This window comes from Pelodiscus sinensis, chromosome 1 (genome assembly GCF_052426305.1).
Source record: "Pelodiscus sinensis isolate ZL-2025 chromosome 1, ASM5242630v1, whole genome shotgun sequence".
In the NCBI taxonomy this organism is placed as follows: domain Eukaryota; kingdom Metazoa; phylum Chordata; order Testudines; family Trionychidae; genus Pelodiscus; species Pelodiscus sinensis.
In genome coordinates this window covers 221,430,857-221,449,139 of record NC_143052.1, presented here as the reverse complement: position 1 = coordinate 221,449,139, position 18,283 = coordinate 221,430,857, and the positions used below count along the sequence as shown (strand labels likewise).

Below are 18,283 nucleotides of genomic sequence, written 5' to 3'. Positions count from 1 at the left end.
TTCTGACTGAGGTATTTCCAGGCTGCGGAGTTTCCTGCCTTCACTGTGTAGTTCCCAGCACACACATAGGTTGCCCAAGGCCACCCGCCTGCTTTCTCTTGAGAGATGGATAGAGATTGCCAACAGTGATAAGTTCTACAAAGCTATACCTAAGCAACCCTGTTTTATTCTCAAGGTAAAAAGCACTTGAGAGAAAACATATTTAAAAACATCAAAAGAAACTGCCTGCATGCTAATGGGCTTACCAGGAACCCCCACCTTAATGTGGATTCTGGCAGGAAAAAATCCTCCCACCCTGCAGATTTTCTTAGGGTTACAAGTTCATAACCTCAGATCAGTCACTCAGTCATAAGACTTAGTAGGCCAATCCTTTCACCCCATTCATAAGATGGGGATTTTCAGTAGACCTGAACTCTTATGCTTCTGCTAGATCAGAAGACCCCGAGTAAGTTTAAATTCAGGCTATTTATCCCAAAGTCTTTTGTTTGTCTTTGGTCTCTGGAAAATCTAGTTAGAACTAATATATGTGGGAGTGGGGGTGGTGGAATGATAAAGGCTGAAAATGATAGCTCCAGCAAGTCCAGACTAGTCAGTCAAGTTGTTATCTTTAGATTTCAGTTTTAAATTGTTGTGGCAGGGTTACTATAAAGTGAGAATTGTTTCTCAGCTCCTTCTTTTGCCACCTCTCCACTCAAGTCTCTCACCACTGTATATTTCCATTTTAGAAATCTTTCTCTGCTGGGTCACATCAATTACCAAAATCAGACAGGGATGGGTTATGACTTTGTTTTCATATGTAAAAAAATAAATCTCTAGCACTTGTAGTTATGAAGATATCCTTCAAAATGGGAATCAGTGTACACTGATGTAATGATGTTTTTGTCTGAGTCTGCAGGGAGCCTGAAATGCTAGCTCTGAGAGGTGTGAACTTTTCCATTGATCTCAACAGTGTGAGAACATATATATGCCAACATTAACAATTTCATTGTTTAGCAAAAGTGCACACAATTACATACCCTCTCAATTAGACCCATGTCTGTTTCACTGCATAGCCCTTGACTCTTTGATTTTGAAATGCAAAATGAAGGGGACATTTTTTTTCTTAAGGTTTAGATAATTAACCTTTGTATAACTCCATTTTCTTTCATACATTCAAATATCTTATGTAGCTGAATTTATACACTCTCTCAACAAATTCTATATCCACATCAGACATTTCTAGGCAAAGCTTGGATACCATAGTTTTAAACTTTATAAAGCAGAGAAATTTCCGATGTTCTTGTACTTTTCGGTCACAGCAAAAGCCCTGTAACCTCACAGTGCCCATGTGTTTGGTTTCTCTTTGATAGTCCCCTTTCTGCAGACCTTGCTCCATTGGGAATATTCTAAGCCTGCATTTTTCCCTCTGTTTATTTTGTCCCCAGGATGGTACAGTATTTGATGGCCGGCCAATAGAGTCACTATCTCTGATAGACGCAGTGATGCCTGATGTGGTACAGACCAGACAACAGGCATTCAGAGAGAAACTAGCTCAGCAACAAGCCAGTGCAGCGGCGGCAGCGGCAGCAGCAGCAGCAGCAGCAACGGCGGCAGCAGCAGCAACAGCAACAGCTGTTTCCCAGCAGAACACACCAAAGAATGGAGAAGCCACTGTGAATGGAGAGGAGAATGGGGCACATGCAATAAGTAAGCGAAAGCACAGAACCCATTTTCCTATGTTCAGATGAACGCTGGTTGGAATAATGCTTTTGCGGCAGCATGATGTTCACCCAGCAGTTGTAATGTGAGCGAACTCGTGGGAGAGTTATCCTGGAAAGCTATTAAAGCATAGTCAGAAAGGTTTCTGTGTAAATCTTATGCATTGGAGATGCAGGCTGCAGTGCTGGTATAGTCAGTAGTTTGTCCTATCCCTTTACAAGACTAAATAAGCCTTTCAGAATTGCAAACTCAGGTAGGCAGCATTGAATTAAGCTGTGTGCACCTTCTGCAGGCCCGCCAACTATGGGGGCAAAGGGAGCAACAACCTCAAGGACCAGCAATTCAACAGGGTCTGAGGCTCCCATCCGGGATCGTCACTGCAGCGGCAGTCGCTAGAGCCCTGAGCCCAAGAAATCTCCACCGGAGTGCTGTGCGGGAGAGGCTGGCTGAGGGGAAGAGGGCCATGGCACTGTCCGAGCAGTGCTAAGGGATGGTTGCCCCAGTCCTTCCCTCTCCACCTGAAGCCACGTCCCTTCTGGGCCTTCTGTTTTGTTCAGGGTGCCAAAGCATTGCCTAAATTACCAGCTTGCCAGGTGCCTTGAGGCTACCCCCCAGTTAAGATAAATGAAACCAAGTGTGGCCTCCCTAGTTTAGATTGTGAACGTTATATAGCAACTCCTATTGAAAATAATGGGAATTGTGTGGCTCAATCCCTTAGTCAGGAGTTACACTCTCAAGCCCATCTTTAGTGTGAAGGTGTGGCCTGAAGAAATTACAGACCCTCTGGTGCCACATCCTTGTTAGTCGAAGAAGAGAGCACGTTCTTGTATTAAAAGTGAGGCAAGCCACAAAAATCACATCATACATCTCTGCAGTCTGTTTGTGGTCTCAGAGCCAGAGCATGTCCATTTCTGGCTTTCTAATAGCATAACTATTGCAGTGATTTTAATCAGAGGGAGTTTCGTTAATAATTGCTGTTGTACTGCATGTCACATGGCCATTTTGTCCTTCTTTGTTGTGGTGTAGTAAGGTCTGAATTTATGCTCTTCAATACATTTTCACAGAGAAAGAGAAAAGGCCATGCTAAGGGCTGTATCAACGCAATGAGACATAGGTTCACATGCAGTAAATTTCATAGAATCATAGAATACTAGAACTGGAAGGGACCTCGAGAGGTCATGGAGTCCAGTCCCCTGCCCTCATGGCAGGACCCAGTACTGTCTAGACCATCCCTGATAGATATTTATCTAGTGTACTCTTCAATATCTTCAGAGATAGATTCCACAACCACCCGAGGCAATTTATTCCAGTGTTTGACTACCCTGACAGTTAGGAACTTTTTCTTAATGTCCAACCTAAACCTCCCTTGCTGCAGTTTAAGCTTCTTGTTCTATCTTCAGAGGCCAGGAAGATCAAGTTTTCTCCCTCCTCCTTGTGACACCCTTTTAGATACCTGAAAACCACTATCCTTTTCAAATTTGGGTTGTTAGATTTGAATAAGCAACCTAACAGGCAGAGAGTAAAAGGAACAAGCAGCAGTTTGGGATTTGGAAGGGGAGAAGGTCTCTGAGTAGTGACTGGCTTAGCAATCGCTCTGTGGGTCCTGGAAGAAGAGCTGAGGCCTGAAAGATCAATAGAAGTAGGCTATGGAGAGAGCCTGCAGAGCTTCCCAGGGACTAGTGGCCCTGTGAAAGTATTTGCACCACCGTGGGATGCTGCAAACTTCCTGTCTCCAAACCATTCACACTATGCCATCTTAGTGGCGCATCAGCTCTGAAAGAGTAAGAAGATATGTGGGGGAGGCTCGCAAAACTTTAGAATCCTTGTTCAGTTGTACTGGCCTTGTCAGCCATCTGTGACCTGTTTAAACAACAAAATACGAGAGTTCTTCAAGTGCTTGCTCAAGGTGTACTTGACACACACACCAGTGACCAGAAGTTTTCCACTCAGCAATATCCACAGGGGAGCAGCTCTGGCTCCTTCTGGAGTGACACTGGTATGGCATAGTATAAGGGGCGCTGCTGGTCCCTCCCTTCCTCCTCCCCCCCCCTTAGTTCCTTCTTACAACCAGTGACGGTACATGGGACATTTGCTGCTTTTACTAGTGTTGTTTAGGCTTCATTCATATGAAATAGTGTTCCTGAAACATTAGTACACATAGTAATTGAGTTAGTTTCCCTTAGCAGTAGTTACAGTTTTGTCAGTTCCAAACAGGACTTAGCTTCAAGCCTTGTGATCACTGTAAATGACCTATGCCCAAAGCGATCCACATAGTAGTTCTCAGGTGCCTTGCCAAAGGGCACATAAGTGACGGGTTCTTCAAACCTAAGACTAAGAAGGAGTGCAGTATCAGATTTAGAGTGCTCCTGATGGAGTCAGCACTTATTCTGGTCTTAGAAGATATATTTGGTAAATCATACTTGGTTGCTAGGTGTTATAGAGCAATTGAAAAAGGCAGATTAAAAACAGAGAATTGCTTCTCTGAGATTCAGTTTAAAGTTACAGTGTATGGAGAGGGAGTACAAAAGAAAATATTGTGTCTAACTAAACATTATTGTGTCTAACTAAACATTCCCTATTCACTTACATCTGTTGTTTCGAGGTTTAGTCCTTTCTAGATATGGATATTGCTGAAAATTCTATGCGTGATTCTTGTCTTACTTCATCTCTCTCCCATCTCTTGCTCTGAACTCACGCAAAATGAACCATTCAAATCTCTCCTGGCTCCCTGCCAACACTTCCTTTATATCCACTGTCTCTCCCTTTATAGGAAATTTAGTTAACTGAATGGCTGGGATGTCTAGAGAAAGGTAGTACCTCTTCCATCCATTACATGACCCAGCTCTTCATAGCTACAGCAGATAGGATGAAGAGCCTTCTGGTTTCCTCACAGAGGATTTCCAAGTGGATCACCTCTTGCATAAAGACCTGTTATAAGTTGGCAAAGGTCTTGTCCCTCCAAAACAAAACAGGAAATTGCATACCAATGAAAGCTCTTTCGTTTGCAAAGTCAAGCACTCAAAAGTTAGAAAGCCAGATTTAAGGTCACCCAGCCAGTTTTAATTCAGGCCTTGTGTTCATATGCATTATGATACAGCCTTCAATTGTGTGAGCTGAAATGGTTTTGTCCACTGGACTTCTGCCTTAGTATACAGCATTAACTCTGCTGAGAGAATGAGGCAGCAATTCACTATTTATTTTTATTCTCATTTTTCAGTGTGTGGCCTCAGGCCTTATATACTACATTATACCATCCCAGAAAAGGAATGTACAACATACTACTCTTGAGGGAACAACATAAAGCTTTTTAATATAAATGTGGTATTATGCTTTTTATTAATAGATCAGCAAAACGATTTTTATAAAACCAAATTTAAACAACAGATTGAGTAAACTATCATTATATTTGATGAAAAGCAGCAGGATGTTATTAAGCATGGCAATGTTCTATATGTGGAGGAAAAGTTACACAAGTTTCAATCACAAATAAAAACCCAGAAAACTGTAGTGAATGACATTTATGAAATGTTGAGAGCTTCAAGCCATAAAATAGCTTACTGTATCAAGCCATATTTTATGTAGTCTGTAACAAAAACTCACAGAGCACTTACATTCTGATATTTCCTTTTTTTTTTCTTTTTTTAACAGATAATCATTCAAAGCCAATGGAAATTGACGGGGATGTTGAAATACCTCCTAACAAAGCAACAGTCCTTCGGGGCCATGAATCAGAAGTGTTCATCTGTGCCTGGAACCCTGTCAGTGACCTACTAGCATCTGGGTAAGGCAATGACTGCAACCACATTCCAGATATATAAAATCCCATCTGTTTCAATTAGGATTGATTTAAAGGTGCAAAAAACATGAGAGAATAGTACAGATTGAGGGACCACTTCTACAGTTTCTCATGCTAGGACAGCATCCATGCAGAGTTGGAAAGAGTTGTGAGGTGATCCAGTGCTTCAGATGTTTGCAGAGTTAGCACGTGCTGGGTTTGTGAAGTGAAAGGAGTAAACAGTGAGGTGGCACAATTTGAAGATGATACTAAACCGCTCAAGGGTATGTCTACACTATCCCGCTAGTTCGAACTAGCGGGGGTAATGTAGTCATCCGCAGTTGCAAATGAAGCCCGGGATTTGAATTTCCCGGGCTTCATTTGCATGAAGCCGGCCGGCGCCATTTTTAAATGCCGGCTAATTCGAACCCCTACACGGCATTTAAAAATGGCGCCGGCCGGCTTCATGCAAATGAAGCCCGGGAAATTCAAATCCCGGGCTTCATTTGCAACTGCAGATGACTACATTACCCCCGCTAGTTCGAACTAGCGGGGTAGTGTAGACATACCCCAAGATAGTTAAGACCAAAGATCTCACCAAACTAAGCAATCAGGCAACAAAATGGCAAATGAAACTAAACTGCAAACTTTTGCCAGCATAGTTATATCACTCATGAGTCTGAAAAAGTGAGATCCATGACCAGTACTGCTGTGCCACTAGAAGTCCTTAGGGTAGACACTGCTGTACTGGCAAAGCTCTACTTTTTCTGATCTCACTTGTTTTACTCATGAGGGGTAATTTTACTAGGCCCATAGCAGAGCTTTGCCAGCATAGCTGCATCCACACTAGGAGCACTTTGCTATGACATTTTACCAGTAGTTCTCTATGAGTCAAGTGCCCCTGAGGATAAACTTGGCCATATTTAGATTTGGGTCAGGTCCCGTCTTCGGTTTTGTGTCCTGTGTCATGACTGGGGCTCTTAACCACCATCGCTACCACCACTTCCACTGCTACTACTGCCACTACTATTACTACTACTAAATAATAATGATAATAAAAATAAACTTTTTACAGAAGATCATGATAATTTGCAGAAATGTTGATGTCCTGTTAAAAATGTTAAAAGAATAGCCCAAAATGAAGCATCAAAGAGCCAGCACTAAAGCACTCTGAGGGCTTTTCTACATAAGGAAGGCCACCAGAATGTCAGTCTACCATCTTTGATTCTTAACTGTCCAGCTGCATCTTGCTGACCAGCATTAACAGATTGTTTTGCTCCTGGATCTAGTCCTCTTTGAAATAAGACTAGCTCAGAGTGTACTAAAAAACTATTAGCGCACATCAGCAGGATGTACATGGATAGACTAGGGTAGATCAGCATCCCCAATTCTCTGTAGTCTAATTGCTCATGTAGAAAAGCCCTTTGTTGAAGGGATGTGGTTGCAGAATGAATTTCCAGAGATCAGACAGATCCACTCTGGCCACCTTTAGGAAACACTGCAAAAACTTCCTATTTGGTAAAAGTTTGCCATTGTAACAACATTCATAGTTGTTCCCTCTTCCATGACCTCCAAATAAGAGACTTAGCCCCAAACAGGACTTTCTATATCCCAAACAGAAAGAAGAGCCAGACAATGGAGTCCACAAAGGGCTTTGTTATTTTCAATCTGTTTTATGAGGAAGGTGCTCAGATATTATGGCAGTGTATGGCCATAGAAAATCCTAAAATAGCTACATGGAAAGATTAATTGCACATTATGAAGCAACTGAAAATTCCAAATAAAAATAATTGCATGTTGTAAATTGGGCTGATAAACAAAGCTTGGGTGCATGGCCACAAAAAGCTCAAGCAATCCCTCAGCCATAGTGCCAGTAATTACCATCTGATGTTAAAAGCCATTTTACCACTCTCTGTGAAGTCTGGTTTGTCCTGTACAATATCTTTTAACATCTAAGCTTCAGTTCTGCGAGATAAATAGTTTCATGCACACATTATTTTATACATTTCTATGATGCATGTTCCAAGCATAGTCAAGACCCGTTGTTCCCAGTGCTGCATTACCATGCTAAAAGTTGACATCTGCTCTGAAAAGTTTGTAGTCAAAGGGCAAAGCCCTCATGTTGTAGTTTTGTGGCTGCAGAGGTCTGCCCAAGGACAGGTAATTGCATGGTCAGGGCCTAAAGACCAGATATGACAAAGATTGTAAAAAAGCCGCTTGGATAGAAAAGAGGGCGAAGACAAAGAAAATAATGATAGAAAATGCGGTTATGTATAAACTATGAGAAAAATGCACCTGTGATTTTTAGTAGCTCCTAGATATGATTCATTGTTTGGGAATCATCTGTGTTCCAGTTAACTTTCACACTTGATTTTAACTTTTAGAAAAAGTTGTATTTAGTTATTAAATTTTTCTGTCTTACTTATTTTTTCCACATTCTTAACTGAACAATGACTGGGAACCCTTGGATAATATCTTTAAAATAAACTAATAAGTAATTGAACCTGTCAAATTACCACAAGGAATATTAAATCTCAGCTACAATATAGCAAAAATGATCCTGAAACTTGCATCTGAAGATTAACAATAACAAAATCTGAAAGGGTTGGGCAAGACAATTAGTCAGCCAATTTCTTCTCTAGGGCTATTTAACAACAATCCCGACAGCCATGGAATGGGTATTTTATTTGCCCTATGAATAATATTTTGGATATATCCTCTTCCTTGTTTTATAATTATATGGGGGCTGGAGAACATGCAATTAAAAAAGGAAAAGAAAAGACACTCTTTCAGAACTAAGCTTCCTAAAAGTTAGGCAATACTCCCCCCAAGAGAAAATCCGTACAGTACTCCTCTAACTCAAGCGCTCATGACATGCATGCTGGAATCAGCTTCTTTATCATGCAGATTAGAATGCTTCAGAGGGTTAAGGAGATTAAATATCTTCCCAAATTGTGCTTGAACCATGGTCCTCTAATAATGCAGGGTTCATTGAATCATTCAGAAGAAATCAGGATGCTTTTCCCAACCACAAAAGGAAAGAACACACAAATACTCCGCCTCACACTGTTAGGCTTGTGGAGGTACTCTGCAGGGACACATAATAGCTTAGATAGCCTTGGGAGGAACAGAATAGAAAAACAAAATTAAAATACTGGAAAATAAAATTGCCCAAGCAGAGCCTGAATACTGAATAAATAAAACCACTGGAAGTGAAACTGCAGCTCTTCTAGAATTAGCAAATTGCAAACAGGGTCTGATAGCTCTGTTGCTTAAAAAACATTGATTTCAAACACTGGCACAAAATGGATTATTCAATTAGGACAATGTTAGTGCCGAATTTTGCATAATGAAGAAGCCAACAGCAACATAAGGCAATTTCCCAATTAGTTGTATGTTAAGGCATTAGCCCTCTCTTATTAATAAAAGATTTATGTCCTATAAACAATTACAAAGTACCAGAACTAAAAGTGTGTTTTAGCTTTCAAACTTCATTAAATAATCTAGTCAGTCTTCCTAAACTCAGTGCACTGTGTTCAGTGTCTCTTAAGATGGACGAACTAGAGTGCCTCGTATTAAAGGAGGATATTGATACAATAGGCATCACAGAAACTTTGTGGACTGAGGACAATCAATAGGAGACAGTCATACCAGGGTACAAAATATAACAGAAGGACAGAAAAGGTCATGCTGGTGGGGAAGTGGCACTATACGTGAAAAAAAATGTAGAATCAAAAAAGTAAAAATCTTAAATGAACCAAAATGTTCCATAGAATCTCTATGGGGAGTAATTCCATGCACTAATAATATGAATATAGCAGTAGGGATACATTATCGACCACCTAACCAGGATTGTGATAGTGACTATGAAATGCTAAGGGAGATTAGAGAGGCTATCAAAATAGAAACTCAATAACTGAGGGGGATTTCAACTATCCCCATATTGACTAGGTACATGTCACCTCAGGATGTGATGCAGAGATAAAATTACTTGATACATTTTTAAATGACTGCTTCTTGGGGCAGCTGGTTCTGGAACCCACAAGGGAAGAGGCTATTCTTCATTTAGTCCTAAGTGGAGGGCAGGATCTGGTACAAGAGATAAATATAACTGCACCGCTTGGAAATAGCGACTACAAAAACATTTAACATCCCTGTGGTGGGAAAAACACTTCAGCAGTCCAACACTGTGCCATTTAATTTCAGAAAGGGGAACTACACAAAAATGAGGTGGTTAGTTAAACAGAAATTAAAAAGTACAGTGATGAAAGTAAAAGCAAGCTGCATGGAAACTTTTCAAAGACACAATAATAGAGGCCCAACCCCAAATTAAAAAACACAGTAAGAGAATCAAAAATGTGCCACCATGGCTTGACAAGCAAGTAAAGAGTCAGTGAGAGATAAAAAGATGTCTTTTAAAAAGCGGAATCATAGAATAGAATCATAGAATACTAGGACTGGAAGGGACCTCGAAAGGTCATCGAGTCCAGTCCCCTGCCCTCATGGCAGGACCAAATACTGTCTAGACCATCCCTGATAGACATTTATCTAACCGACTCTTAAAAATATCTCCAGATATGGGGATTCCACAGCCTCCCTGGGCAATTTATTCCAGTGTTTGACCACCCTGACAGTTAGGAACTTTTTCCTAATGTCCAACCTAAACCTCCCTTGCTGCAGTTTAAGCCCATTGCTTCTTGTTCTATCCTCAGAGGCCAAGATGAACAAGTTTTCTCCCTCCTCCTTATGACACCCTTTTAGATATCTGAAAACTGCTATCATGTCCCCCCTCAATCTTCTCTTTTCTAAACTAAACAAACCCAGTTCCGTCAGTCTTCCTTCATAGGTCATGTTCTCTAGACCTTTAATCATTCCTGTTGCTCTTCTCTGGACCCTCTCCAATTTCTCCACATAATTCTTGAAATGTGGTGCCCAGAACTGAACACCATACTCCAACTGAGGCCTAACCAGCGCAGAATAGAGCGGAAGAATGACTTCTCGTGTCTTGCTCACAACACACCTGTTAATGCATCCCAGAATCATGTTTGCTTTCTTTGCAACAGCATCACACTGCTGACTCATATTCAACTTGTGGTCCACTGTAACCCCTAGATCCCTTTCTGCCATACTCCTTCCCAGACAGTCACTTCCCATTCTGTATGTATGAAACTGATTGTTCCTTCCTAAGTGGAGCACTTTGCATTTGTCTTTATTAAACTTCATCCTATTTATCTCAGACCATTTCTCCAATTTGTTCAGATCATTTTGAATTATGACCCTATCCTCCAGATTAGTCGCAACCCCTCCCAGCTTGGTACCATCTGCAAACTTAATAAGCGTACTTTCTATACCAATATCTAAATTGTTGATGAAGATATTGAACAGAACCGGTCCCAAAACAGACCCCTGCAGAACCCCACTTGTTATGCCTTTCCATCACGATTGTGAACCATTAATAACTACTCTCTGAGTATGGTTATCCAGCCAGTTATGCACCCACCTTATAGTAGCCCCATCTAAGTTGTATTTATCTAGTTTATTGATAAGAATATCATGCGAGACCGTATCAAACGCCTTACTAAAGTCTAGGTATGCCACATCCACCGCTTCTCCCTTATCCACAAGACTTGTTATCCTATCAAAGAAAGCTATCAGATTGGTTTGACATGATTTGTTCTTTACAAATCCATGCTGGCTGTTCCCTATCACCTTGCCGCTTTTCAAGTGTTTACAGAAGATTTCCTTAATTACTTGCTCCATTATCTTCCCTGGCACAGAAGTTAAACTAATTGGTCTGTAGTTTCCTGGGTTGTTCTTGTTTCCCTTTTTATAGATGGGCACTATATTTGCCCTTTCCAGTCCTCTGGAATCTCTCCTGTCTCCCATGATTTTCCAAAGATGATAGCTAGAGGCTCAGATACCTCCTCTATCAGCTCCTTGAGTATTCTAGGATGCATTTCATCAGGCCCTGGTGACTTGCAGGCATCTAACTTTTCTAGGTGATTTTTGACTTGTTCTTTTTTTATTTTACCTTCTAAAACTACCCCTTCCCACTAGCATTCACTATGTTAGGCAATCCTTCAGACTTCTCGGTGAATACCGAAACAAAGAAGTCATTGAGCATCTCTGCCATTTCCAAGTTTCCTGTTATTGTTTCTCCCTCCTCGCTGACCAGTAGACCTACCCTCTCCTTGGTCTTCCTCTTGCTTCTAATGTATTTATAAAAAGTCTTCTTGTTTCCCTTTATTCTTGTAGCTAGTTTGAGCTCATTCTGTGCCTTTGCCTTTCTAATCTTGCCCCTGCATTCCTGTGCTGTTTGCCTATATTCATCCTTTGTAATTTGTCCTACTTTCCATTTTTTATATGACTCCTTTTTTATTTTTAGGTCATGCAAGATCTTGTGGTTAAGCCAGGGCGGTCTTTTACTGTATTTTCTATCTTTCCGACACATCGGAATAGCTTGCTTTTGGGACCTTAACAATGTCCCTTTGAAAAACTGCCAGTTCTCCTCAGTTGTTTTTTCCCTCAGTCTCAATTCCCATGGGACCTTACCTATCAGCTCTCTGAGCTTACCAAAATCCGCCTTCCTGAAATCCATTGTCTCTATTTTGCTGTTCTCCCTTCTACCCTTCCTTAGAATTGTGAACTCTGTGATTTCATGATCACTTCACCCAAGCTGCCTTCCACTTTCAAATTCTCAACCAGTTTCTCCCCATTTGTTAGGATCAAATCTAGAACAGCTTCCCCCCGGTAGCTTTTTCAACCTTCTGAAATAAATCCTAGTGAGGAAAATAGAAAGGAGCATAAACTCTGTCAAATTAAGTGTAAAAATATATTAAGAAAAGCCAAAAAGGAGTTTGAAGAACAGCTAGTCAAAAACTCAAAAAGAAATAGTACGTCAGATGCATGAAGCCTGCAAAATTACCAGTGGGGCCCTTGGACAATCAAGATGCTAAAGGAGCACTCAAAGACGATAAAGTCATTGTGGAAAAATGAAATGAAATCTTTGCTTTGGTCTTCATGGCTGAGGATGTTAGGGAGATTCCCAAACCCGACCCATTCTTTTTAGGTGACAAATTTGAGGAATTGTCCCAGATTGCGGTGTCATTAGGGGAGGTTTTGGAACAAATTGGTAAACTTAACAGTAACAAGTCACCGGGACTGGATAGCATTCACCCAATAGTTCTGAAAGAACTCAAATGAGAAATTTTAGAACTATTAACTGCTTTGTAACCTATCCTTTATATCAGTTTATGTACCTAGTGATTGGAAGATAGCTAATGAGATGCTAATATTTAAAAAGGGCTCTAGAGGTGATCTTTGAAATTACAGACTGGTAAGTCTAACATCAGTACTGGGTAAATTAGTTGAAACTATATTAAAGGATAAAAATGTCAGACACATAGATGAACATAATTTGTTGGGGAAAGTCAACATGATTCTGTAAAGAAAAGCATGCCTTACTAATCTACTAGAATTATTTGAGGAAGGCGTCAATAAACATGTGGACAAGAGGAAGCCAGTGGATATAGTGTACTTAGATTCCCAGAAAGCCTTTGACAAGGTCCCTCACCAAAGGCTCATAAGTAAAGTAAGTTGTCATGGGATAAGAGGGAAGATCCTCTCATGGACTGATAACTGGTTAAAAGACAGGAAACAAAGGGTAGAAATAAACGGTAAGTTTTCAGAATGGAGAGAAGTAACTAGTGGGGTCCCCCAAGGGTCTGTACTGGGACCAATCCTATTCAGCTTATTTATTAATGACCTGGAGAAAGCAGACTGTGAAGAGCTTCAAAAAGATCTCACCAAACTAAGTGATTGAGCAACAAAATGGCAAATTGAATGTAATGTTGATAAATGTAATGTTGATAAATGTAAAGTAATGCACATTGGAAAAAATAATCCCAACTATACATACAATACGAGGGGGACTAATTTAACTATAACTACTCAAGAGAGAGATCTTGGAGTCATCATGAATAGTTCTCAGAAAACATCCATTCAGTGTGCAGCGACAGTGAAAAAAGCAAATAGAATATTAGGAATAATTAAAAAAGGGATAGAGAATAAGACGGAGAATATCTTATTGCCCTTATATAAAACCATGGTACGCCCACATCTTGCCCTTATATAAAACCGTGGTACACCCACTGCATATAGATGTGGTTGCCTCATCTCAAAAAAGATATATTGGCATTGGAAAAGGTTCAGAAAAGGCCAACAAAAATGATTAGGGGTTTGGAACAGGTTCCGTATGAAGAAAGATTAAAAAGACTTAGACTTTTCAGCTTAGAAAAGAGGAGACGGAGGGGGGATATGATATAATCTATATAATCATGACTGGTGTGGAAAAAGTGAATAAGGTAAAGTTATTTACTCCTTCCCATAATATAAGAACTAGGGGTCACCAAATGAAATTAATAGGTAACAGGTTTGAAACAAACAAAAGGAAGTTTTTCTTCACTCAGTGCACAGTCAACCTGTGAAAGTCCTTGACAAGAGGATGTTGCGAAGGCCAGGACTTTAACAGGGTTCAAAAAAGAGCTAACTAAATTCATGGAGGTTAGGTCCATCAATGGCTATTAGTCAGGATGGGTAGAAATGGTGTTCATAGCTTCAGTTTGTCAGAGGCTGGAAGTGGGTGATGGGAGAGGGATCACTTGATGATTACCTGTTTCTGTTCCGCTCCCTCTGGGGCATCTGGCATTGGCCACTGTCGGAAGACAGGATACTGGCCTAGATGGACCTTTCAGCTGATTTAGTATGGCTGGTTTTATGTTCTTATGACATGAAAGGTTATGTTAGAAGTTCTTGCCACAGCAATCTCAGCTATTCCTGCTGGCAAAACTCCTGACCCACATTTTTTACAAGTCATTCGGAATGATAGTTAGAAGGGTTCTATTCTGTCTGTCAGTAGCCCAATCTTATAGGGACTAATGGTAACTGGCATTAAACTGGTGATGAATTAGTAGTGAAACCATAGCTAGCCCTTGTTTTTAAATAAAAAAAAATTGAATCTATAGACTACAGGCAGTCCCCGACTTACGCGGATCCGACTTTCCGCACTTACGAACGGGGCTTTCTCGCCCCGGAGGTCGAGGTGGCGGATTGCTGCCTGCGAGCTCCGGGGCGAGAAAGCCCCGTTCGTAAGCTGCTCCCCGTGTCCCTGGTCTGCTGGGGGGGGGGGGGGGGCAGCTACTGTGCCCCCCCCCCCCCCCCCCAGCAGACCAGGCTTTTGTTGTGGACCCTGGGGCAGAGCAGCTGGGTCGCTGCCGATTGGTCCTGCAGTGCCGCTCTGGGCACTACTGGACCAACCCGGCAGCACCCCAGCTGCTCTGCCCCAGGTCCTGATTCAGCCACTGCTGGTCAGTTTCAGCAGTGGCTGAATCAGGACGCCTGGGGCAGAGCAGCTGGGGTGCTGCTGGGTTGGTCCAGTAGCGCCAAGGAGCGAGGAGCGGTGCTACTGGAGCAACCCAGCAGCACCCCAGTTGCTCTGCCCCAGGCATCCCCAAGTCAGCCGCTGCTGAAACTGACCAGCGCTGACTACAGGAAGCCCGAGGCAGAGTTGCTCTGCCCCAGGCTTCCTGGAATCAGCCGCTGATCAGTTTCAGCAGCAGCTGACTTGGGGACGCTTGGGGTTCTTAAGTTGAATCTGTATGTAAGTCAGAACTGGCGGTCAGTTTCAGCAGCGGCTGAATCTGGATGCCAGTTCCGACTTACATACATATTCAACTTAAGAACAAACCTACAGTCCCTATCTTGTACGTAACCCGGGGACTGCCTGTAATTGCATTTGTAAACTGTGATCTAGAAATCAGGGCCAAAGATTAATGAACAGAAATAATCATTAATATAGAATTTGACCTACATCACTCAGATTTCAAACCAGATCAACATTTTGGTTACTTGAGATGTCCTTTGAAATGTAATTTGTTAATTTAGCCTTTTATTTAATGTGGAAAACATTTTAGTTATTGATTTCAAGAAAACGTTCAATTCAATTGGGTGGAATTTTCTTTTCAATGAATTTAAAAGCATGGGTTTTAGAGAGAAGAATTTTATCTGAAGAATTCAATCATGAAAGAGACCCACTTTTCTTTCCCTGTAGCAATATATCTCCTAAATTTCATTATTAAAAAGGTGCACTAAAATATGAGGTACAGACTGGATATGTAGGAAATAAATATTACTTTACGGCTACGTCTACACTGGCCCCTTCTTCGGAAGGGGCATGCTAATTTTGAACTTGGGAATAGGGAAATCCGCGGGGGATTTAAATATCCCCCGCGGGATTTAAATAAACATGGCCGCCGCTTTTTTTCCGGCTTGGGGAAAAGCCGGAAAAAAGCATCTAGTCCGGCGCGATCCTCCGGAATAAATATTCCTAATAAGAGATCCTCCGGAAAAGGGCTTTATTCCGGAGGATCGCGCCGGACTAGATGCTTTTTTCCGGCTTTTCCCCAAGCCGGAAAAAAAGCGGCGGCCATGTTTATTTAAATCCTGCGGGGGATATTTAAATCCCCCGCGGATTTCCCTATTCCCAAGTTCAAAATTAGCATGCCCCTTCCGAAGAAGGGGCCAGTGTAGACGTAGCCCCAATGTGTGAATTCCTGGAAGTATAAGAAATATGCTAATTCTGTATCAAATTCTACTTTCTGCATTTCAAAGAAAGTAACCCAGTGAATAAATACAAGCAAATTTTTGTTGCAAAAAAGGTTTTCACAAATTGTTATCTTGTTTGTTGTATATATTTTGCAAAATTATGTAGCATGTATGGCAATACAAAGGTGAGCTGCATGTGGGTTGCATGATACTGAGGGCGAGAGAGTGTCTTGCTTACAAAATGCTTTGGAAAAAATATTGGTGAAATGTGAAGTTAATTTTAAAAAAGCTTTCTTTGCTTTTAGTTTAAGAACTTAAATGAGGATTATTCTGATTAAAAATATAACAGATCACAAACATGTGAATCACGGCGCAGAGCGAGGGAGTGGAAGAGCAGAGGAACTCACCAGTTGTTGCTTATTTTTTTAAAGCCTACGATGTTCTCTCTGTGTAACCAGAGATTTCCACCTGCTGCGTCAGACCATCTCATTATGAACTGTTCATCTCAGTGTGTTTGTTTTTGTAGATCTGGAGACTCTACTGCCAGAATATGGAATCTCAATGAAAATAGTAACGGTGGTTCCACTCAGCTAGTTTTGAGGCATTGTATAAGAGAAGGAGGCCATGATGTCCCCAGCAATAAGGACGTGACTTCATTGGACTGGAATGTGAGTTAACTTCTAGGGCCAGTCATAGTTTTTAACTGAATAAACTTCATTCACATGCAGTTATAAATATTGAGCCTTTATAATTAAGGTGGTACCCTACTAACTTCCTTCTGGTTTTCAGAAACTCGTAAGAAATTAAACTTTCGTCTGTTGGGCTGAAATTTTCTATGGCTGTTGATTTTCTTTAAGATTAATAATTTATGTATTTATATATTTATTTGGGTTATTGTGAGTAAATATAGCTCAACGGTTTTTAAGCATCAGGGATTAAAAAAGAAAGTGTCAGTGGGAATCCATATCATCACAGGATCCCATCTGAATGCATTGACTAGTCATGACTATTATTGTGCCCCAATGTCAGCTAGGTGCAAAAAGAAATGGGTAAGGCCCTTCCTCAAACTGCTTGCCCTTAAAACTGGACACTTGACATAATGAATGAAGGTCATGCATAGTAGAGGAAGGTCAGGCAGAACATGGTTAACAAGGAGGACAAAGAAGAAAGTTTGTGAATGTTCTTGATTCATTTGCTGTGGGCTCAGTGGGGAATTTTTGGGAAGGATTTAGAAAAGGAGATGGTGGTAACTTGATAGACCATCATAAGGAAATAGAGAATTAATTACATAAGGAGAAGTATGAAAAAGGCTCAGAAGCAATTATGGGACAAGTGGGGAGAAATGGCTAGGAAAGGACATCCTTCACTGGGTGATCATACTTAATTCCTAGGTCTATTGTGATACCAATATTTATACTGAAGTCTATTGTAATATTTACGTAAGTAAGCATTTCTAATGAAACCCTCAATTTACAGTTTTCCACAAAAAATGAAAACAAAGGAAACTGGCATTTTACGTGATGCAAATTTGGACAGTATTTGTTAATCTTCCCCCTGATCTCTCTTTCCCCTCTCTCATGTGCTCTTTGATAATTATCACTTACACATTAGCCAGAATACAATTTGAATGTATGGTTCTAGAAAACTTAACCTCCTTTTCAACATCTTTCTATCTGTCTGACTGTCTTTGGAGGATAGGAGTGGACATGTCTGTTGATGGACTATTTTTTTTCTTAACATTTTATGTGGGATGCTATGAAAGCTACCTCTATGGTTATTTAATTAAACCTACAATATTCTTCATCATCCAGTGTGAGACTTTCACACTGGTTAACACATGAACACAGTAGTTCTCTTATTCTGTTTTCATATGAATTATGCTGTAATTAGAAACATTATCAAGAAACATGTATGCCACTTTCCATAGCTCCCATTGGCCAGTAACAGTGAACTGCGGTCAACGGGAGTCACAAGCATCCTTACCTGCAGATGCGCAGGTAAATAAAACATCTGGCAGCCCTTCAGGGGCTAACTCTGGCAAACCATGTCCGACCCATGGACCACTCATTGCCCACCCCTGTACTAAATGCTCTAAAATTACTTTTCTCAAGAAAAAAAATTCCGTAAAAATCATTATATCTTGATTTTGTCTCAGTCCTTTTGTACGGTCTGACAGTGCAATTCAGTATTTAGTGGTTCGTTTGTGGT

The 18,283-nt window shown here is 40.9% G+C and overlaps 1 protein-coding gene across 5 annotated transcripts in view; it reads left to right on the top strand.

The window, feature by feature from the left end:
- Positions 1-18,283, top strand: part of TBL1X (transducin beta like 1 X-linked) — a 287,997-nt gene that overhangs the window by 249,472 nt on the left and 20,242 nt on the right. For all 5 annotated transcript variants that reach the window (XM_075915224.2, XM_075915214.2, XM_075915234.2 and 2 more), the window contains 3 exons: positions 1,425-1,686; positions 5,347-5,479; positions 16,602-16,743. In XM_075915224.2, coding sequence (XP_075771339.1) covers positions 1,425-1,686; positions 5,347-5,479; positions 16,602-16,743 — 537 coding nt within the window. The remainder of the gene's footprint in view (positions 1-1,424; positions 1,687-5,346; positions 5,480-16,601; positions 16,744-18,283) is intronic.